This window comes from Pteropus vampyrus, unplaced genomic scaffold, assembly GCF_000151845.1.
Source record: "Pteropus vampyrus isolate Shadow unplaced genomic scaffold, Pvam_2.0 Scaffold10, whole genome shotgun sequence".
Classification (NCBI taxonomy): Eukaryota; Metazoa; Chordata; class Mammalia; order Chiroptera; family Pteropodidae; genus Pteropus; species Pteropus vampyrus.
Window position 1 is genome coordinate 15,403,874 of NW_011888791.1, and position 22,677 is coordinate 15,426,550.

The 22,677-nt window shown below is 36.2% G+C and overlaps 1 protein-coding gene and 1 long non-coding RNA gene across 3 annotated transcripts; both read left to right on the forward strand.

Moving 5' to 3' along the window:
* Window positions 1-9,064: 9,064 nt before the first annotated feature.
* Window positions 9,065-13,342, forward strand: CFL2 (cofilin 2). 2 transcript variants are annotated; one of them, XM_011376803.2, is made up of 5 exons: window positions 9,100-9,238; window positions 9,347-9,633; window positions 10,302-10,609; window positions 10,725-10,801; window positions 10,889-13,342. In XM_011376803.2, exons 2-5 carry the CDS (start codon window positions 9,631-9,633, stop codon window positions 10,999-11,001), a joined length of 501 nt encoding a protein of 166 aa, XP_011375105.1. In that variant the 5' UTR covers window positions 9,100-9,238; window positions 9,347-9,630; the 3' UTR covers window positions 11,002-13,342. The 2 variants fall into 2 exon arrangements, with proteins under 2 accessions (XP_011375087.1, XP_011375105.1); XM_011376785.2 differs by lacking the exon at window positions 9,347-9,633 and having other exon boundaries at window positions 9,065-9,238.
* A 2,597-nt stretch (window positions 13,343-15,939) lies between these two features.
* On the forward strand, window positions 15,940-17,748 carry LOC105303282. The gene is made up of 2 exons (XR_896909.2): window positions 15,940-17,396; window positions 17,451-17,748. It is a non-coding gene; the product is annotated as an uncharacterized LOC105303282 (long non-coding RNA).
* The last annotated feature ends 4,929 nt before the right edge of the window (window positions 17,749-22,677 follow it).

Here is a 22,677-nt window from a genome sequence, read left to right on the forward strand (position 1 = left end):
ACAGAATGAAAATTAAAAAAACAACATATCAGTATTTTGTGGGACACAGCTGAAGTAGAACTGAGAGGGAAATTTATAGCACCAAATGCATCCATTAGAAAAGAAAGAAAGAATCAAATCAATAATCTAAACACCTGCCTCAAAACCCTAGAAAAAGAAGCCCTTGGGGGCTAGTCATACCTGATGCGCCCAACAGAAACAAACACAAAACTACTGAGGCATAGATGGACTATGCCTCAGTCCAGGCTGCAAAATATTGCCACAGATAAAGCTCCATTGCAAATGAACTCACCGTCCAAAACTACACAAATAGTATACATGAGTGTCCACTGAGAGGCAGTGTGGTGTGACTAGCATAATGCAGGCTTTTAATTCAGAGGTATCAGGGTTCAAAACCTGGCTGTGTCTCATCAACATAACTGTTGTGTCCTCAGTTTCTTTATTTGTAAAATGAAGATGATACCATACACACCATAGTACTTGTGTAAGGATTAAATTAGAAAAAAAACATGCAAAAACCCTTCATATATAGTACTCAATTTTTTATTTTTTTATTTCAATGAATTTCTCTTAGAATTTAGCCCCAGGAAAAACTATTTCTCCTTACAAATTTTATGCTTCTTTTTATTAGCTAATTAGAGCTATTTAACTCAAGGACTTATGCTTTTGCCTCGACCAATGAAAAATGTAGGCTAAACTTTAATGTTTCATCATCCCTGAACTCTTAAAGAATTGAAATATACTGATAGTAAAGTGTAATATCTCAACTCTGTGTCTTTTAAGCAACTTTAACCTCTTTTTTATTGGGGACTAGAACCACCCCCTAGTCATTTTCTCACTGTTTCAGACTCTACTCCACTAAACTTTGTTCAACTATCACATCTCTATTAGTCTCCTTCATTTATCCCATGCCTACAAGTTTCTATTTGAAGGGTTTAAAAAGTAATGTGACTTAGCATGATTCCATCTGCAACATTGTGGTAGCGAAACAGCTTAAGCTTTCAAAGTTTTTGGATGTTGATGCTAGGTTATGGATCAAATGATGAGAAATATGCCGAAGGGTACTAGAAAGTGACATAAACTCAATGATGATATTTTTTGCCTCAGGGCAAAGTGGAAGCTGTGGATACAGTCGAGTATTTGATGTTCTCTGTCTCATTTTATACTGGTTATTTTAAGGTTATTAAAATGAGGATTGGTAGAAATAAGAATATCTTTTCTCTGAGTCTCTTAGAAGTACCTATTCTTAACCCAGGGACAGATAAGCAGAGACAACCAGAGTGTAGTTCTTTGAACACTTGTATATCTGCTTGAAGAACTATTGCTGAATTCTCTGCTTAGTTTACTAGTTTACCATTATGGTTAATAATGGGTTAGTTAAGCCTTTCTGTAGAAAGACGTGGGCCAATAGAGTACTAGGCACATAGTGGATACTCAATAAAATAATACGACTGTGAAAGAAAGCCAAGAGATGTGTGTGCTGGGTTGTGTTAAACAGGATATTTAACTTCATCCTGAGATCTCCTGGCTCTCAGTGAGACTAATCTCACTTTAATTCCATGCAAGAAAAAAAAATTTTTTTCCAAACCATATGCTGCTTCCTAATACTTCCTAATATTCTTCCTCCATTTCAACTCAGCTTTTTTTCTCTCTAAAGTCTAAACCAACTGAGTCAGAGTCTGCAAAGTACTGTATTTATTTAACTTACTGGGTAGCCTAACAATGCCATCTCTTAGGACAAACAAAGATAAAGGGTCTACCAGTCCAGACTATCTCTTGACAATTTCTTAGAGTGAAACAAGCAAACTACAAAAAAAAAGAAAAAGAAAAATCTAGAAATCCATCCTGTATAACAGAAAGCAAGAGATCTGTAACAAAAGAAAGTTATAAATTGATGGACTCACTATGAACATTTTGGCTACATCTGGTAGAATTAGAAAAAGTATGTTGAGAGTTGACATGTGTTAGAAATCCCAGCAGATCAAAGACTCAGCTTGAACTCTTTCCTAGTAGATCTAAAAACATCTGCCAACACCCCCCACCCAAATGTGGAAGAAGCTCTACATGTGCACGTTACTTTGAAGGTAGGAATTCCAAGGGCAGAAGAGCTAAGCTTAGCTTAAAGAGCTAAGTCTTAGAGATGAAGGCTTTAGCAAAATTATTTTACTAGATAAATGCAGTTATTCCAATTTAAAAAATATTTTGACCTATGGTCAAAAAAGGATAAATGGTTCAAAAAGAGACCGAAGGTTTAAAAATCATTTAATAAATGTCAAAAACTTCCTTTGGTTATTCCTATCTCATAGAAAGTAATGAGCTTCTTTCTTCAAATTTGGGTCCAAAGGTATGTTTCTACACAGTCAAGACAAACTGTCTTCACTGGTTTGGAAAGGGCTTTCCTAGGACAAAGATTGTCAAAGGACCCAGCCCAACCACGCGAGCACACAAAAGCATTCCTTCTTGATCACCTCTGAAGAGCCCAGTAAAAACCTGTTCTCTGGTCCTCTTCTATAGTGTTCCTTCGGAGTCACCCATAGATTAAAAGCCTAAGTGCAAATAATAAAAAATAAAACTTTAAAATTATTTGAAGAATATATAGGAAAATATTTTTATATCGATTGGAAAGGCCTCTCTCTTGTAGATTTTATTATAGGAAAATTTTAACTTATACAAAATTAGATAGAATAGTATAATGAATCTCTATTACTCAGCTTTGACAATTACCAATTCATGGCCTATATTCCTTTTTCTGCCCTGCCTAACTCCTGCCTCATATTATTTTGAAGAATTCCACTCATCACACTATTTCATCTATAAATATTAAGGAATGTATCTCTAAAAGGAAAGAAAGTCTAAACGAAAAAGAGCTCAATATCATTATTACAGCAAGAAAAATTTTAATACTAATAACTCCTTGAGCTCATCAAATATTTGGTTGGGAAGGATTTCTTGAAAGAAAGGAAGAATTGCAGAGAAGGCGGAAGAGGAGAAGGAGGAGAAGGAAGGAAATGAAGGCCAGAGGGAAGAAGAGAGGAAGAGAGGGAGGGAGGGAAGGAAGAACAAAGGAAGGAGGGAAGGAAGGAAGGAAGGAAGAAAGGAAGGAAGGAAGGAGGGAAGGAAAGAAAGGAAGAAGGAAGAGAAAAAGACAAACTATAAACAAAAGAAAAGGCACAAACCTAAAAAAATAATTTGATAAATTCTATCACATAATTTTTTTTTTCAAAAGGAAAGGTTATTAGAAAAGGAATAATGCTCCATAGACAGACTGTGATCTCCTCTCAGAGGCAGAGAGTGAGAGGGACACATAATTTTTTTTAACTTCTTTACTTGGGAGACACCATAAACAAAATTAAAAGATAGTTCAGAGAATGGAAGAAGATATCTGCAATGCATATAACAGACAAAATGTTGGTGTACTGAATATATAAAGAACTGCTACAAATATGGGGAAAAAATGACCCTAAGAAAATTTTATAAAGTATATGAACTAGCATAGTTAAGGATGGTCAACAGCACTAGTAATCAGACAAGTAAAAACTAAAGTCATAGTGAAATACCAGTTCACACAGTCAAACTGGCAAAAATTACAGAGTTAGGCATATACTAGTATTCACAAAAATGTGTTCAATGGGGACTCATCCACCACTGCTGTGAGAATAAATTCCCCTAACCTACATCAGGGCTCATAGTTATTTGCTCACTAGACTACATGCTCTATGAAGACAGGGACCATATGCTCAAAAATATTGGATTTGATAGGAAAAAAGAGAAAAGAAAATTGATAATGGCAGACGCCACTATCAAAAAATTTTTTGACAATGTACAGAAAAAATTTAACATACAGAAAATTTTTAAATGTTTATGTACAGGAAACATCACAAAATCAAATCTTAGTTGTAATATTCACAACGGGAAAAAAACTCATCCGACTGAAACTAGTGTTGGAAAATCAGAAAAGAAAATGGAAAATATGATCTAATAGCAATGCATAGAAAAAAAATGTTTGAGAAATTGAACCAAACTAATGGAATATCTCCAGTAAATACTTCCTTGATGAAAATTCATCTTATATCCAGTGTCTACCAAAGTTCCAGGCCCATAGTAGCAACTCAATACTCAAATAAACAAATGTTTGTATTGATACATTTACTAAGAAATTTTCAGACACATAAGTAACCCAGATATGACATACAAGAGAAATTTCTTTCTTTTTATCAGTTTAATTTTTCAGTAAGCAATTCTAAATCTAAAAATTGATAGCATCTTTTAACGTGATTGCTAGCATATCTACAATAGCATTTAAAACAAATTTGAGGGGAAGAATAATATTTCCAACTAGTGGTACTGGGACAACTAGATATTCACAAGAATGAAGTTTGACTCTTACTTCACCATACTAAAAAAGTAACTCAAAATAAATCATAGACCTAAATGTAAAGCTGGAATTCTTAGGAAAAAAACACGAGAGTAAATCTTCATAAACATAGATTAGGCAATGGTTTCTTATATATAACATCAAAAGCACAAGCAACAACAGAAAAACTAAACTAGACTTCATTAAAACATCAAAGCTTTCTGCTTCAAAAGACACCATTAAGAAAGTGAAAAGACAACCCACACCCATAGGATGGGAGAAATTTTTATCTTTATTGTCTCCCTCATCACCTGCAGAATAAAATTCTGACTGTAGGACTCTGTACCTGGCGCATAAGAGCTGCTACCTCCCACCACTCGTCTTTACTCCCTATCAAGTTTGCTCCAATCATAGCAAATTCCTTGGGGTTTCCTGTGCTTTATTCACACTGTTGTGGCTTTGTACATTCAGTTCTCTCTGCTTTGAATGCCCTTTCCCTATTTGCCTAGTTAACTCCCACCTGTCCCATAAGACCCAACTCACTCCAGACTGAGCTGGTAGCCCTCTTTTGTGCTCTCAAGGCATCCTGTACATATGCCATTATAGCATGCACAAGATTGTTCTGTAGACAACTGGCTTCCTTGCTCTATTCTCATAAATCTAGCTTTCTTCAAGGCAGGGTCTGTGTTATTTTTATCTTTCATTCCTAGCCCCAGTAGAGGTACTCAATAAATAAAATAAAGCAATAAATGAATGAATGGAATGAATAAACTCTTCTTTCTTAAATTAGTTTTTGATCTCTTGCCTTCCATTACTCATGTCTATTAACATATAGTTTTCACATGTTACATTTTTCATGTCTGTATGATTTCTGTCTATGATTTAAAAACAAAGGATTTCCACCTTAAATAAATTATGAGCAAGTTTCTTCTCTCAGATGCTTTTTGTTTTTGTATGGTTTGTATAATTTAGGTTAACTGATTGCTACCTAAATTAATATCATAATTGAATTAACAATTGAATTAATATCACAAGTAACCGATAGTGGATCTGAAATGTGTCTGAGTTAACAAACTGGCATTTATAAATAGAGAATTAGAGACTGTTTTAAACTACATTTCACTACTTACTACACTTCACTGCTGCTACCCTCTACTTCATTACCTCTTCACGTGACATAGACTGCTGAATTCCTTTACCGTGAGGTCATATTCCTAAATTAGAAAGAACTAGAGATGAGACATGTAAGACCTAAAGTGAGTTTTGTGGCTCAGAGAGTGAGTCACAGAGATCAGACTCCAACACACATCTCCCATTACGTTTATTTTCTAGTTCGAAGTTCAAACTTGGATTTAGAAAAACACATGACTTGCCTCCTCACCAGTCTTTTAGCTCAGGCGTGGGTTAAGAGGAATATGTCAGAGTAAAGAAGGCACATGGGTGGAAAGGCACATTTTGAAGTTGTGAGTGTCTTTACATTTACATTTGTCTTTGTTAGGAAGTGGCGTGGGAGCTGAGAGTGATGTGTCTTGACAGGGAGTGGGGCTCAGAATTTTTCTGCATAATTTTCCAAATGTATTGTTTTAGATTGAACTTAAAACGTGCTTCTAAACTTTTACACGCCACAGAAACTCCATCTGGATTGTTTCTTGGGAGAATATGCATTAGGGGGTGTTTACTTTTCTGTTTTTCTAAGGAATCTGGAGTAAACACACTTTAGCCAACATCTTATAAATCAGTACTGATGAAACTTGGGACACTTCATGATTTGTTGCCTATAAGTTGGTAAAATCATGCTCTTACCTTCACTCTGCACTGGTGGTAACAAATAGCCCCAGGGTTCCTATTCCTGCGCTGGAAGGAGCTTTATATACATTATCTCACTTGATCCTCACCATAATCCCAAAAGAGAGAAGAGGTAACGCAATCCCTATTCTACACATGAAGAAACAGCCTTAAAGCAATTAAGTATATGATACTGCTGTGTCAGAGCTGTGATTCCATTCAGATCCATCCTCGTTGAAGTAACTCTCACTTAGTTACTAATGGTTGTTTGTTGCTGCAATCCCTGTATGGTCCAGCAAGTGAAAATTATAGTTAGATGTACATTTTAGTACTGGATTGTTCAAGGTCCTGCCTCACCTGTTGTTTGCTTGGGCTTGACATTGCTAAAGAGAACAGATGTGCTCCGGTAGGCAGAATAATGGACCCCCTAAGGATGTTCCTGTTCTAAACCCCAGAACCCAGAACATAGCAAAAGGGACTTTGTAGGTGATTAAGCTAATGATTTTGAGATGGGAGATGATGCTAAATTACCCACTGAGTCCAAAGAAATCACTGTGGTCCTTAGAAGTGAAAGAGGGAGACAGGAGAGGGTCAGACACGTGATGACTAAAGTAGAGATGGGAGTGATGTCATTGCTGTCTAAGAGCCACAAACCAAGGAAGCCTCTAGAAGTGGAAGAAGCAAGAAAACATTCTCCTACAGCCCCAAAAGCAAAGAAGAGCCACGGACACCTTGATTTTAGCCCCATGAGACTCATTTCTGACTTTCTGGCCTCCAGAATTGTAAGACAATACATTTGTGTTGTTTCGAGCCCCTAAATTTGTGATAATTTGTTATAGCAGCCACAGGAAACTACTACACATGTTGTCTGACACTCAGATCCCTCCAGTACACAGGGGACAAAATTCATGCAGCAGTGCTTGATAATGCTGTCCTTTTACCAAGTGGTGATAAGTTCTGGTTATGAATAACAAGTATGAAGAGAAGGAGTTGCTACTGGCCCTGAGGTTCTAAGAGCCAGCCTCATAAGGAAGTGTAGATAGGCCTCACAATCTTCAGCAGCTTTCTTTTTGTTTTCTTTATAGCACTAAAGCATCTTAAATTACTTACTTCATCATCTATTGAGCACCTACTATGTGTCAGGTTCCAGAAATTCAAAGATGAGTAGGACTCAGATCCTTAAGGAGCTTACAGTCTAGTGGGGCAGCAGAAAACATAAATAAGTTATTTTCAATGCAACAAGATATGTGCAAAGACAAAAATATCTTCAGGAAAAGAATCACAGGGAAGTTTGGAGAGGGGTTGATATCACAGCTCCGGTGAGTAACAACTTTGGAATCCCCAGCTTTGGTGGGAGAGGTTCTGATGCTTAATCCGGGTGTCCCTAGACCTAGTCTCTGTTGGAGCTATGGCCTCTATAAAATCTCTTTGCTGCAAATTTCAAGGCTGAGAAGTGGGGGAAACTCTGAGAAGAGTACAGTAAGGAGAAGATTTGCTGATATCCACACACAACAGATGTTTGGAGCCCTGGAGATCCATTCTCCACAATTCCCTTGGAAGTTCAAGAGAAAGAAAGTGAAAGTTTTCTTAAATTATAATGTACCAGCTAAATGTAAGATATTAGAATCTACTTGCTTGAGATTCATGCTTAGATGTTAGGAAACTGCTTCTCAATTTTTGTCTAAACTAAGTTAACCTTCTCATTAAAAAAATAAGCACAAGCTGTGAACATAAAAACTGGGTCTCTGTTTCATAGGTAATATCTAACATGCTCCATTTAAAATATATTATGTTTTGGATACAAGTATTTATCACACAAACTAGGGTATAACCCCTTCCAGAAATGGGGCAGTGCCAAGATTAATACCCAAATCTCCCAACTCCAAGCCCAAAGTTTTTGCCCTTACACGGCATTTCTGGCCTAGTTTGTGTCAAGGTATACACAGACTATTTTATTCCAAACAGTTTCAGGCAATAACAATTCTTTTTAGTGGAAGTCTTTGTCACAAAATAAGTTTAACTATTGATCAAGAGTTTTAAATTAAATTTACAAATAAAACAAGGCAGAAATTCTAAATGTTTGGGAGAAAAGGTAGCATAAATCTGCCAAAGTAATTAAACACTTTATTAAATCCTTTCATTATAGATAGCACATAAAGTTTAATTTATAAAATTTTCATTATATATTCATGAAACGTTCATTTGAATCTTCATGAAAGATTTCCTCAAAGTAGAAGGTGACATTTTTTTCTACAATAAATTGGATATTTGTTAAGTATTAAAATTTTAGGTTAGTTAAAGAAGAGTCTTGGCTCAGCAATATGGGTTTTGCTAGAAGACACTGATTGCCAAGAAGAGGGAGGAATCTCTACTCTTGGGTCCACTTATTTGATGTATGCTGTTAAATAGCTGGGGCTTCATAGCGGAGAGGACAATCCATTTGCCATTACGTCAGATATATAAAAGGATATAACCAAGGGATATTACAACCTATTTTTTCCCCTATTGTTATTTCAACCACGGACTTTTGCAAAGTGATTTTCCACCTCTGTTCATTGTTTTGTTTTTCCTGAGTAATTCAATCAACTGGGGTAACCTCCTATGGTGTTTATCTCATTTAACTGGAGAACGAAGATGCAACAATTCACGCCACCTCTCATGGGAACTTTCCAAAAAGGCGCAAAACGTCAGAATCCAGCCTCTTTCGGTGGAACCTACAGGTGAATAAACGAAAAGACACCTTGGCGCAGAGGGAGCGTAGAGACGCCCCTAGCAGAGCCGAGCGCCCAGGGATAAAGACGGTTCCACCAAAACTCAGAGGTCCGGCCGCCGCCGTGCCGCCACTGGGCCTGCAGGGCGCGCTCGCCGGGGTCAGGTCGAGGACGCGGGCGGGGCCGCGAGGCGGAAGGGCCGGCCCGGGGCGTGCCCACGTGACCGCCCGCTCACCGCCTGCAGCCCCCCGAGCCGCCGCCGCCGCCTCTCGGGCTGCAGCTCCCGGCGTTCCCCGCACTCGCCGCTGTCCGCCCGCCCCTCCGCCTCCTCCCAGTGCCACCCAGCCGGGCCCGAGCTGCTGCCGCAGCCACAGCCGCGGGCACTATGGTAAGGCAGGCGCGCCGGCCGGGGGTCGGGGGACCGGGGTGCGGCGAGCAAGCGGCTCCGAAGGGCTCTGGGAGTGAGGACGCCATTTTAACCTGATTTTGTCCTCAGAGGTTGGCGCCCCTGCGCTGCGGTCCTGCTGCTCTGTCTCCAGCCGGCTGGCCTGCCTTCCCGCCGTCAGCCGGGCCCTGCCGCTCTTCGGATTCCTGGGGGCGGGGAGGGCCCAGGCGCGGGCCGGCGGCCGGAGGTCGGGGCCTAAACCGGGCGGACGGCCTCAGGAGGCGTCGCGACCCGAGGAGCGGTGGCCACTGGCGCAGGCGGGTCTGCGGAGCTCGCCCCGCGCACCCTGCGTTTGCCTTTAGCTGCCTGATTTTACTTAACACGCGCGATCTAAAATGGTACGTGTTCTAAAGCCTTTGCTGAAGGCTTTTGGTGAGGGTACGGATGGCTCGTAGTAAGAACCCTTTGGAGGAGATGAAGGAAGTGGGAAAAGCCTTTTGAAAATGCTTTTTCCAGAAAAAGCTTTTACACTAGATCCGTTAGTTTTGAAGTGTCTGCATTTTTCGCTGTGAGGCAATTATGTTGTAGCTGTGGGCGGTTTGGAGTTCACACTCGATTCTCTTTCCTTATGAGGAAACGGCACTGGCTAGGTTGACTTTAAAGAAAAAAAAAATAGTAGAAGCATTAACTGAAACGCAAAGGGGTTTTTTAAGGCCTTCAGGGTTGACACAATACAGAAGGTATTTTTGTTGCTGCTCCCGAAGCTCTGACATCACCCAGTGAAAGAGGAAACATTTCAGGGATGGGACAGCTTATATTTGTCCCTTTCCCTCTACCTTCATTTACTTCAACCAGCAAATGGCTTCAGAAAAGATGAATGGGGCAGGATGAGTTAGAATCCTTAGAGCATCATATACTGATACTTAAAATCTGGCAAATCTGATTGGACTACTCGCATGGGAAGATGCGATTTTTGATGTCCAGACGAAAGTGAATCCTCTAGGGAAACAGTAATTTTGGTTAAAACCAAAATATTTCTTCTGAATTACTGCTATTTTTTTTTCAGGCTTCTGGAGTTACAGTGAATGATGAAGTCATCAAAGTTTTTAATGATATGAAAGTAAGGAAATCTTCTACACAAGAGGAGATCAAAAAAAGAAAGAAAGCAGTCCTCTTCTGTTTAAGCGATGACAAAAGACAAATAATTGTAGAGGAAGCAAAGCAGATCTTGGTGGGTGACATTGGTGATACTGTAGAGGACCCCTACACATCTTTTGTGAAGTTGCTACCTCTGAATGATTGCCGATATGCTTTATACGATGCCACATACGAAACAAAAGAGTCTAAGAAAGAAGACCTAGTATTTATATTCTGGTGTGTAAAAACAAAAGAAAAAAGTACTTTTAAAATGCAAGGATTGTTAACATAGTCAGTTTTGCCTTTGTTTTTCTTTTAAATAGGATTCAACAATTTTTTTTTGTTTCTGTAGGGCTCCTGAAAGTGCACCTTTAAAAAGCAAGATGATTTATGCTAGCTCTAAAGATGCCATTAAAAAGAAATTTACAGGTACAGACATTGACTATTTTGTGCAGAGGAATTACTCTTTCTTAATTATAGTAAGGTAATGAGATTCTTTTTTTTTTTTTTTTTTAGGTATTAAACATGAGTGGCAAGTAAACGGCTTGGATGACATAAAGGACCGTTCGACACTTGGAGAGAAATTGGGAGGCAATGTTGTAGTTTCACTTGAAGGAAAACCATTATAAAATGACAGTCAAGTGCCATCTGGATATTAAGGAGCTTCTATTTCTCCAGCTCAGTCAATTGGAATAGTATTAGGGTTTTTTGTTTTTTATTTTCCTCTTCCCACTGGGTCCTTCCAACACAATGAATGAAGGGAATATCATTCATGTAAGCAGCCTATCAGTGATTGCCATTAGACTGTTTAATACTGTTATTTTGATATAGAACCCAAGGAATGCCTTCCCATCATTTTAGCCAAAAACAACTGGTTATATGCCTCCCTTGCAGCAAGCACTACAGTGAATGTGATTGTCAATGTGAATAGCTTAGAATACTGCAAAGGGTAAGCTAATTGAATGCCTTGAAAGTATTATCCACTGGTCAGATGGTAAACTTTATTCAGTATTATTTATAGTTGCACTTGATTGTAGTTCTGTGAGGCTCCAGCGTTCATACACCTCACCTGCCTTGGCAAGCCTATTTTTGTGACATGGCAGCATGGATATGACACTATGCATTGAAAGCACTTTTTTGTAATGAGTTTAACTGCCCACCTCCAAAAGGAATGCCAATTAAGTTGTGTTAACTGTCATCAACTTATCCTAGTACCTCAGTGTTCATTCTTGTTACTTGCCTTCTTAAAATAGCTATTAATTAATGCCTTTTTGTTTTCCATTGAGTGTACACTACTGAATAAGTGTAGGAGTTTTATGTTTACCATGTAAGTCTTGCAACACTAAAGATATTTTAAATATCAGTCATGATGGCAATTTCTGTATAAAAGAGCCTTAAATGGAACGTTTTTGAGATCAAACTCCCCACCCTCACAAAAATGGCCACGTTGCAATAAAAATTGTGGCATATTACAGAACGTTGCCTTGTTTTCCTTGGACATTTTGCAAATGTATGAAGCAATTTCTAGGGTAAACAGCTATTAAAAATCTCTGCATTGGTCATTTAAAAATTTTCTTATACAACATTCATGCATGATATTTTCCAGTTTATTGGGTTTATTTGGTATAAAATTATCCTAAAGCCAACTAATATAAACTATTACTATAGAGGGATACTTTCCTAAGCATTAGTTTATTTATTTCCTTAAGTGTTATGGAGATGAGAAAGTTTTTTTTTTCACTTTGACATAAATGCTCTTCAATAGCTGATTTGTTCTCTGGATAAATTAAGGTAATTTTTAAATTCATGTTTACATTTCTAAGTAGTTGATTAGTAGAAATGGGAAGCTCTTATGTGTAATTGGTCATAATGAAAATAATTTGTAAAATGTCCTTCAAAAGTTTAATAATACTTCACATATTTAGGAACTTTCATTTGAGCTGCTTTTTTTAAATATATTTTGCAAATGGAAAAAATTGATATAGCAGTTTTAAACAGTAGTGGGATTTGGCCGTGGCCCAGACTGTTCTCCTTATAGAGAATTTGATCTGCTCACTGTGAGCAGTTTGCTGTTAGCCAGAGCTATTTATGGCAAACACATGCTTTTGTATCTTGTCATAGTTATCCACAAATGGCAAAACTGGACTTGATTCTACTGGTATGCAAAACAGGCATGCTAGTAAGCAGTCAGTCATGGCTCAGAACTTAACCCCATACCTCTGTAGAATGCTCTTATCAAAAAACAGGAAATGAAAAATCCTCCTTTTTTAATATATGAAAGTAATTTGAGTATAATTAGATATTTTTACATATTTTCCAAAAGATTTTTCAGTTGAAAACAAAAATGGGAGTTAAATATGTAAGTTTCCATTTAAAATTATATGAATGGCTTGGGATATTTTGCATTGAGCTATGTTATTACAGACTTTCAGCTGTCCTTGTGAGTTACCCTGGACATTTTGATGGCTTTTTGGTAAGGCCAAACTCAAAAGTAAAACATGAAGATACTGACATATACTAAACCATATGTGTAGCTGATACTTGTACCATGGAATTTTCCTCATTCTAAGAAGTAAGGGACTCTAAATAAGTTATGTAGTACCTTGTGTTTTTATAGCTGATTTCTCAATTTTCTTATATGCCTCTTTAATTATATAATTCCAGAGATTAAATATTGCTTTAAACTGTGGTACTTTGATTTGTTAGGTTGACAACTGATACTATTAAATTCACTTTTGAAATACATCTTTGTGCATAAAGCCAAAAATGATGATAAAATTAATGGTTCACATGTTACTTGAGACTAATTTGGCATTTGAAATGATCATTTTATTTTACAATCATTTACAATGAAACAATGTTTCAGTTAGCTTTAAAAAGTATAAGGTGCTAATTAGTAAAATATTGAGGACAATATTTTACTGCTAGCTTGCAAAATTATAAGTTTTAAAAAATAAAATATATGAAAATATACAAAGCTGTTGAGATGTGTTTACTTTGGGACATTAAAATATTTTAAACTATATTGCAAATCAAAGAGGCACCATTATCTTCAGCCTGTTTAGGATTTTAGTTGATTATACATTCTCATTTAGATAATCTTTGAAAATTGAGTGTTGTAGCAATTAATTTTAACATTTTCAGACAAATAGGAACAGTTGGCATTTGTCCCAAACTGGTTATCAGCTGTTGTTTTCCATCATTATCTGAATTAATGTGGCTAGCTTTGTGTATTTAATTGTACATCTTTTGAGTAGATTGGGAAAAAAGCCTCATTAGGTTGGAGTTTCTCTGATATAGATCCTTCGTAGCAGCTAGTTTATGGAATCTAGCAAATGAGCTTTGGGAGAAGACTGGAAAGTGTTTCCTTGTTAGAGAATAATCTCAGCAATGGTAAATCATAGAAGGGTTGGGAACATCTTTCATAACGTTTGCCACTCTGAAAAAATAATCTGGTTCTTCTCTTCATAGGTCTTGTTTTTGCTTGCAAATTTAAGAATAGTTTGAGATCCAAAACAAACATGAGTATTCATTTTTCTATGAATTGTAAAGCTACTTGAGTTCTGTAGGCAGACTCCAGGGAACATACTTTTCAGACAGTATGAATTTATAGATATTCTATGTTTCATCTCAGCCAGTAAGGAAGTCTGAGGCTTTTCTTTTACTCTAGGGCATTTAAATAATTGCTTTCATTCCATGTAGAGTTGGGAGTCATCCCTCCACTTCAGTTTCCTGTCATAAAGCAGTTGGACAGATTAATCTCTCTGAGCCTCAGTTTCTTAATTCATAATATGAGAATACCTGTGTATCATATCTGGTTGCTGAGGATCATATATGGAAATGCTTTTTAGAAAACAAGAAAATTCTATGTGAATGTCATAATTTGTCTAAACTATTAATTCTAAATAAATGCAGTTAAGTATATGAAGAACCATGTTAAAAATAAGAATGTAAATCTTTGAACCTCTTATTTTTGTAACCTACTTAATCTCACAGTTTAAGGACTAATTAGCTGATATGTAGCATCTTTCAGAATGAAGTATGAAATGTAACCTCTGAGTTGATGTTTGTGACTACTTTTAATCTTTTTAGAGTAGTTTTTCTTTTTCACATATGACCGATCAGATATTATTTTCCCAAATAATTTTGAAATAAAAAAATAAAATTAGAGAAATACTGTTTTAGAATTTGTTTCCTAAGAAAGCCCAGGCTCATAAAAATTTGAAATATTTTTACACTTCAAAGATTTTTCTTAGACGTTTCAGTAATATAAATTCATGGGATTATGGAAACCATAATGCTTGTATAGACATTTTCTGGAAAGTTGTTACCTCTTAATGCTTCTAAAGACTTTGATATTTCCCTCTGCCTGTTCCTCTACCCATCTTTCTAAGGAGAGATAGTATTGTGTATTATAGTGGTTAAGTACTAGGATTTTGGTGTCAGACTGTCTAGGGTGTTCACATATAGGCCTTTAACACTTAATTGAATGATCTTAGAAAAATCACTTAATCTCTCAGTTTTAGATTATAAAAAGGAGTTGATAATTGTACCCCATCTCAGGATTGTGAGGATAAATGAAAGCACGTAGGTCAAATAGTTCCTGGCACATATTATACATTCAGTAGGATGACCCTAAAACTTATAGTCCAAACCAGGACACTTTTTGAGAATGAAAGGGAGAGCTTTTAATAATTGTGCCAGGACAACAGGCTTAAGCCGGGACAATCCCAAGCAAATCAGATATGGTCATCCTATCAAGAATTAGGCTGATATCAAAATGTAATACTTAAACAGAAGGAAGTATATTGAAGACTCAAGGTTATTATTAATTTCAATTTAATACACTAGCATGCTGATTTGAGAGTCTTCTGAAGTAGATATGTGATTACTCTTAACCTCAGATGGGTCAACTTTGGCTTTTTATGACCGCCCCCCTTTTTTTTTGGTAACTCCTTTTGACTTTAGTTAAGTCTCAGGTATTGCATTTTGCTATTAAACTAGCTTCTCATAATAGTTGCTTTTCATCTTGGGTAGATTTGGAAAGCCAAGTTTGTTAGAATTTTGTATAAGAAAGTGAAAAGAATCAGTGAGTTGGCTTGAGAGCAAAATGCCAGAGCACATGAACCTAACATTCCTTTTAGCTGCTTAAATAACTTTGGTGTACTTCCTAGGTTTTGGTTTTATTTCTTTTATAAATTAAGGTATGTAAGATAGCTGAGCTGTAGATAAAGGAGACATTTCTGTATCCCAGCAACATGTCTAAAATATCATTAATCTTTAAAGAAGTCATATTTGCTTTTTACTACTTGTATCATTAAAGGCACACAAAGGAATTTGTTCCCATTATTAAGAGAAAGAAGGTTTAATCTTGATCAACTTTTTTAAATTATTGAAAGATAAAAGTAATCCTTAAAAAATATAAAATGCCAGTTCTTTTTAGCCATTAGATTTTTCTTTTTTTATTTTCCTATTAGATTTTTCTTACATGTATCCTAGACATATTCATATCCTAGACATATTGGAATATTACTCTTCATCTAAGTATATAAGTTTATTTTCCTATTAGATTTTTCTTACATGTATCCTAGACATATTCATATCCTAGACATATTGGAATATTACTCTTCATCTAAGTATATAAAAATGCTTTTCATTTATTCTTAACTTCTGACAGCTGATTTGATTATGCATACACAACATTTTAGTAGTTTATTTGGCATAATTAAAAATCTGGAACGGGTTTTTGTTCAAATGTTTAATTTTCTCAGAAACGAAAAAGCACGTTAATGGTATACTATTCTCTTGTAGCACTTTTTTCTTTTTATTATTTTTAATAATGGAATTTCAACTATTTCCCTTGGGAAGTTGATAGTTACTGGGTAAATCAGAAAATTCCTGGGCATATGGCCCAAAGCCTTCTGTGTTCCTGCGAGCTGATGGGGCCTTTTTTGATTAGCTGCAAACTAAATCACCAGATAAAAAGAAAGGCAGTTCCCAAATCGGCATAATTAGACACAGTAAGATTAAAATGGCAGCAGAGTATTTTGTTGTAGAAATCATAAAACTTTGCTATATCACACAACTAAGATAGGAAATAGTTGTAGACTTATGAAATAAGTGGAATTTTATGTGAGGATTAAATTAATGTTTGTACTTTTTTTGTAAAATAGCTATGGATCAAAGATTGAGGGAAAGGGTGACATTCCCTTTACTCATTACCACCTATTGGTAATTGTATTATGAAGGAATTTATTATAAAGGAAATTTTATATAGTTTCCATTTTAAAAAATATGTGAGGGGGGAGGGAGGAGGAGTTATCAAAACTGATGTTAGCCATTTTCCTAATTTGAACTATATTTAGATTTTAGAATATCGAATTTTTTTTTAAGCTTGACTAATTTTTTTAAAGGAAATTGTTGATTTGCAGTTTTTTATACTATTACATTTTGAGTAATATGTACACTTTGAATAATTGCTGCATTAGAACTATATTTGTTATGAAGTTGTTTTAGCAGTACTTCCCTCCTCATTTTGGTTTTGTTTTTATCTGCCTGCTAAAGAAAAGTGCTTTATATTTATAATGGTATAGCAGTTCTTAAATACCAGATGACTGAATTAAGTATCTCTTATCCTGGCTATAGAAAAAAGTTTTGGGATTTGTTGAAGTGTCATTTAGTGTCATTGCCACTGCAACAAAAAAGTTTCCTTTGCTGAGCGGGGTATTTTATTCAGATTTTCTCTTGGTAATATGTAAAATAAATGAATAGAATTCTAGAAAATAAACCGTAAGTGAAACAAAAAGTCTAATGACATTCTCACAGGAAACCCCTAAAAAATGGGCTAAGCTAATATGGTTGAATTTCTTTTGAGTAACTCTTTAAAATAATTTTATTTGTATTTCAAAATAATGTGTTCACTGCAGAACCTCTGTAAAATACAGAAAATAACAAAGTTAAGTCATGAGCTAATTTTAAATATTGCAGACAAATTACTTGTGTTAAACTCTTATGACTTAGAGAGGTACCAATAGTTAACAGACAAATTACTTGTGTTAAACTCTTATGACTTAGAGAGGTACCAATAGTTAAAACTAGTTTTAAGTTATTTGCATATGCTGGTAAGAGGACTTTATCTTTAAATATTGTCTGTGCAAATTCCTTAGTAATTTTCATCCTAGAAAGAGAACTTTCTTGTGTCCTTAGTCACAGAGGAGTATATTTGGGTTGTGAAAATTATACACCTGAATGCTTGCTGTGTGACTTGGTGCACACTACCATAAATATTCGAAGCCACAAAATTTCTCTGTATTTCTAGTGTCACCTACTTTGGTTCCATTGGGATTTGATAATAAACAACTCTTACATAATTTGAACTGTTTCCCAAAGGAATTATTTTACAAAATACTTTCCAGTGTATCAGGACTCTACTTTTTCTGGTATTTGTATGATAAAATTTAATAGCTGCTAGTTTCTGGTACACAGAGTAAATAAATCATCCTTTAATCTACTTTGTGCCATGCTAAAAGATTTAAGATAAAATGTAATGTATATTTTTGCATTAAGTCAGAAACAATCTATATTTAAGAGTTTGTTTTGTGTGCTATTCCAAGAGGGTCTGGTAATCCCTGTGATTAAAGAAATAGAAGATTTATGCTTACGGTAGAAAAACATGATCATCCTGGCCACGGTGAATCACTCTGGAAACTTACCTGTTTCCCAATTACTCAGATCATTAGATCAAATTCAGTTCAGTTCAACATGATGCCCCTTTCATGGTCTCAAAGTTTATAGTGATCTAGGAAAGGCAAGCATATAAACAAGTAATTATAATACAACGTGATACATGATATGAGTGAATGATTAATTTTGGAGTTGGCTGGGCTCCGAGAAGGCCTTATTGAAGAGTAATGTTTGAGCTGGATTGTGAAGGATGACGGAGTTCACTAGAACTAGATATGAAACGATGGTCTTGAAGAAAAGCTGAGCAGAGGCCCTGCAAATAGTTGATTACAGCTCATTAGTGTGAAGCACTGTGGTGGGAGAAGTGCAGGAGAGGTGAGTATGAGCCAGATCTTGAGGGCTGTGGATACCATGCTAATGAATGTGAAACCTGTGCATGATGAGGAGCCAGGGCAGGGTTTTAAGCAGAGGAGTGGCATGATCTTTCTGAACCACAAATCGGATTTTTTTATGACCATGTTGAGAATGTATGGGAGGGTGAAGAAATTGGCGATGGGCCTGAAAAGGCAGTGGTAAGTGCATTCAGGGTGAATATATTTGAGATGTATGTAGGAGAATTGACAGAACTTGATTAATTTCATAATTAAAGGGTGGTAAGGCTTTAATCATTTGGAAACTGTTAGGTATATTTTAGTTATTACTGACATTTAAGATCATTTAAGCATCAAATTGGCTCGGAAAGACAATAGGGAATCTGTAAATGTGAAAGAAAAAAAATTAAACACATTTTTGGTGAAACTAACATAAAAACATGAAATAAGTCATTAACTTATTATAATAAGTCATTAAATAGGCCTATTTGAATTTAGTTTTATAAGCCCGATTTGCAGTAATTTTTATATAACAATGGTTTTAATAGATAAAACTTTAAACTACCATAGTTCCAGCGTTTTTGAAATAGAATATCCTGTAGTTTTAAAAATCACAGTTGTATTTTTCTGTTCTGCACAAAAGCTTTTATTGTAAAATTCTTGTCCATGGCTGAATTTTTGGATCAAAGATTTTAGGAGGAATTTAGCAATGTTTTTCATCACATAATCTCATTAGAGAAAGTCTGGCCCATTCTACCGGTGATAGAAAATGGAATTTTCAGGTCATCTGAAAGATCACTTTCTATTAAAGAAGATTTTTAATCTTTACTAGTAAATAGAAATTATTTATAAACATGAGGTCTTAATTCCTTTTTCACCACCTTGTAATAAAATTAATCATTAATTTTTAATACTGCTTTTATAGTAAAAAAAATTTTTCACTTTTCTGAAAGGCTTTACACCCATCAGGAAGCATTTATTGACTGTCTATTTGTAGAACACTATTCTGGCCATCCTGAGAAATAAACTTCTCAAGGACACTTTTATAATCCAGTTGGAGAAACAAAATAGATCTGTGAACTAATAAGTATTCAGTGATAAGCAATTACGTGAATAAGCATTACGGGAATACAGGAAAAAAGAAGGATTAAAAGAAAGATTTCCTCGAAGTGAGTTTTAAACAACTTGGAGAAAATGAAAGTTTCTTAAAAATCATGACATTTCCCTTCAAATATAGAATTTATTTGAAATAGGATTCCAACAGGCTCTTTATTCACTAAGCATATCTTCTTAACATCAAGAACAAAATGGCCTTTTTATCACCACATCCATTAAGTCATTTAGGAAAAGGACTAGGCCCAAAGTAGAGACTTGACTTTGAGAGCTCTATGTTGGATAGCCATCATGAAACCCTGAGTTTCCACAGGGATTTTTAACCTTTTCTTGTGCCATGGATTCCTTTATGTGGATAGCCATCATGAAACCCTGAGTTTCCACAGGGATTTTTAACCTTTTCTTGTGCCATGGATTCCTTTAGAGTCTGGTAAAGGCTATGAATCTCTTCTCAGAATAATGTTTAATGTTAATAATATACATATTCTATATTAATTGAAATCGTGATACCTTAATATGTATGCTTTATTAACATATTGTACAACAGTGTCTAGTGGCAGTGTAATAACTACCATAATATGTAGTGATGAATGTAAATGATACTTTGAGATAGCTGCAATAACATGAATGTGTCTGTGATTTCTATTGGTGACAAACCCGTAGATACTGCTACTAATGTGGTTTATGGACTATATTCATACTTAAAGGAACTGGCACATTTTAAGTAGGGGTTAGTTAAAGATGTAATTTTTCATGAGTCCCCTGGATTCTTTCCATGGATCTGTTGGAGGTCCAGAGACCCCAGGTTAAGAAACACTGTGGTTCAGCAATTACCTGAGAAGCCCCGGGGAGTAAAAGACTGAATGGGTAGGGCGCACATCCACTTCAAAGAAACTGCTTTTATTTTGTTTTCTATATTGGAATTCCATATAAGATTTCATTTGGAATAACAATGCTTTCTGGAGCTAAATGTGTAATTTTAAAAACAATTGCAAATGAAAAAAATTGATTATCTTGCTTTTTTAACTTAAAATAGATTTCTTTCGTAAATATGATAAGCACGTTAGAGTACCATCAAGTTTATAATCCTGGAAATGGAGATGTAGAAGTCAATAGTATATAGCTGAAGCCATGGAATATCAATAAAGTTGTCCTGCAATAATCTGTGTGAGTGCAGCATGGGAAGAGAAACAGAGCAAGGAGTAGGCAGAAGAAGAGAAGCCTGGAAAGACAAGAAGAAGGAGTTGTCAGGTCAGAGAACACAACTTCTGTAATATTCCAGAAGCAAAGGATGTCAAATACTGGAGAGATGTCACATATGAAGACAAAAAGAATCCACCAAATTTGGCCATAAGGAAGTCAGTGACCTTTCCTTTGGCATTTTCAGCACAGTGGGGAGGGCAGATGCCAGATTGAAATAGCTTGAAGGCTGAACAAGAAGAGATGGAGCAGAGACAGGATGGTATAGACCAGTGCTTTTCAAACATATGTGGTGATGCGCAGTATCTAGTTTCCAATCTGTCGTGGACTGACAACAGCCCTGCTACACGTGACTAGTACGCCACTTGCGCCGGTTGCAAGGTACCCTGAGAGGTGGATGATAACCAAGCTTGTCTATATGCTGTTCCACCAGACAAGCCCACTGATGACAGTCTGGGATGTTGTGGCCATGTCAAATTGCCAGAAGTTTCTAAATGCTTATTCTTAATTCTGTAGAGTAGCAGAGGTATAGACTATTTTTTCAAGAAGCTTATCTGTCAAGGAGGAGAATAGTCAGTACTCTATGAGGCCTTATAGGGTTGAGAGAAGCCTTCTACCAATATTGTTTCTTGCAGCTTTCTCCTCTGAATATCTTCTAATGATTTTAATGCTTCACATTCTTTCCAGCCCCTAATTTGGATCTCCAGCACCTAAAATAGTTCCTAGTACATAGAAAACATTTCAATTGAAAGGTCGTCAAATGAATGAGTTTTCATATGAACTGTGGAGGATCTAAGAAGTCTTGCATTTCCAGATTTTACAGTAGAATATTCTGCCTTACTTAATCTCTGGATATTTATTTTGCCTGTAGTCAGGGAATCATCAGGGAGTCCCAGAATCTTTGCAGCCTTGGAGTGCATTAAAGCATTGCTCTCTGTTCTCAAAGATGACATCACTGACTTAGTTGGATCCGTGCTTTGAGTTTTGTTTGTCTTCTCAGAATTGGTGGTGGATTTGTCTCTTGCTTTGCCTTCCCTTCCCTCTTCATGGACATACATTAACAAAAGATTGAACAGGTTTAGGACCATACCATGGCTATAGAATAATGAGAACTGAATTGACCTGCACAGAGCTCAAACCCTAGGATAATGTTTTAGCATAAAAGAACTCTAGCTTTTCATAAATCTCTTCAATTTATTCTTTCTCTAATTGAACTGATTTTCAAACATTCCTCTTATATTCTCATCTAAAGCATTGCCCCTAGCCCACACAGTAGAACTCAAATCTGGACCTAGAAAAATGAGAATGCTAATATAAAACGTGGGCAATATGAATAGGAGTCAAAGAAAAGCAGACAATTTCAGTCGTTCATGCAGCAGACATTTACTGAATCCTTAGTGTGTGCCAAACAGTACTGAATGCTGGGCATGTAATTTCCCTCTGGGGAGGTGTAAAACTCAGGTCCAGTTGGCTGTGACAGGCTAGACTTCTGTATTTATTCAACTAGACTTGTTTCCTATGGCAGCTGGAAGGCTTTTCACGTATGTGTGAAAATACATCCTGTACTTGATGTTAACCTTAATCAGGCATTATCTAACAGGTTTAAGGGAGAAGCAGGAAAATGCCAGCCATGTGTGTGGTTTGGGGAATGGGGTGGAGGAGGTGATTAAAAGGGAGCATTGAATACTTTTTTCCAAGCATTTTATTTTATTATTAGTTTCAAGTATATAGTACATTGGTTAGATATTTACGTAGTTTATGAAACGATCCCCCTGATTAGTCTATCACCCATCGGACTCTATACCTAGCCATTACATACTGCTGACTACTTTCCCTATGCCATGCTTCCCATCCCCGTGACCATCTCTCAACTACCAATTTGTACTTCTTTAACCCTTCATTCCTTTCTCCCAGCCCCCCAACTCCCTCCCTGGAACT

Bases quoted from the DNA above. Each gene is read 5' to 3' on its own strand.
- CFL2 (XM_011376785.2), top strand. The intron at 10,610-10,724 runs GTGTGTAAAAAC...TTGTTTCTGTAG, and splicing joins GACCTAGTATTTATATTCTG to GGCTCCTGAAAGTGCACCTT. The intron at 10,802-10,888 runs GTACAGACATTG...TTTTTTTTTTAG, and splicing joins CATTAAAAAGAAATTTACAG to GTATTAAACATGAGTGGCAA.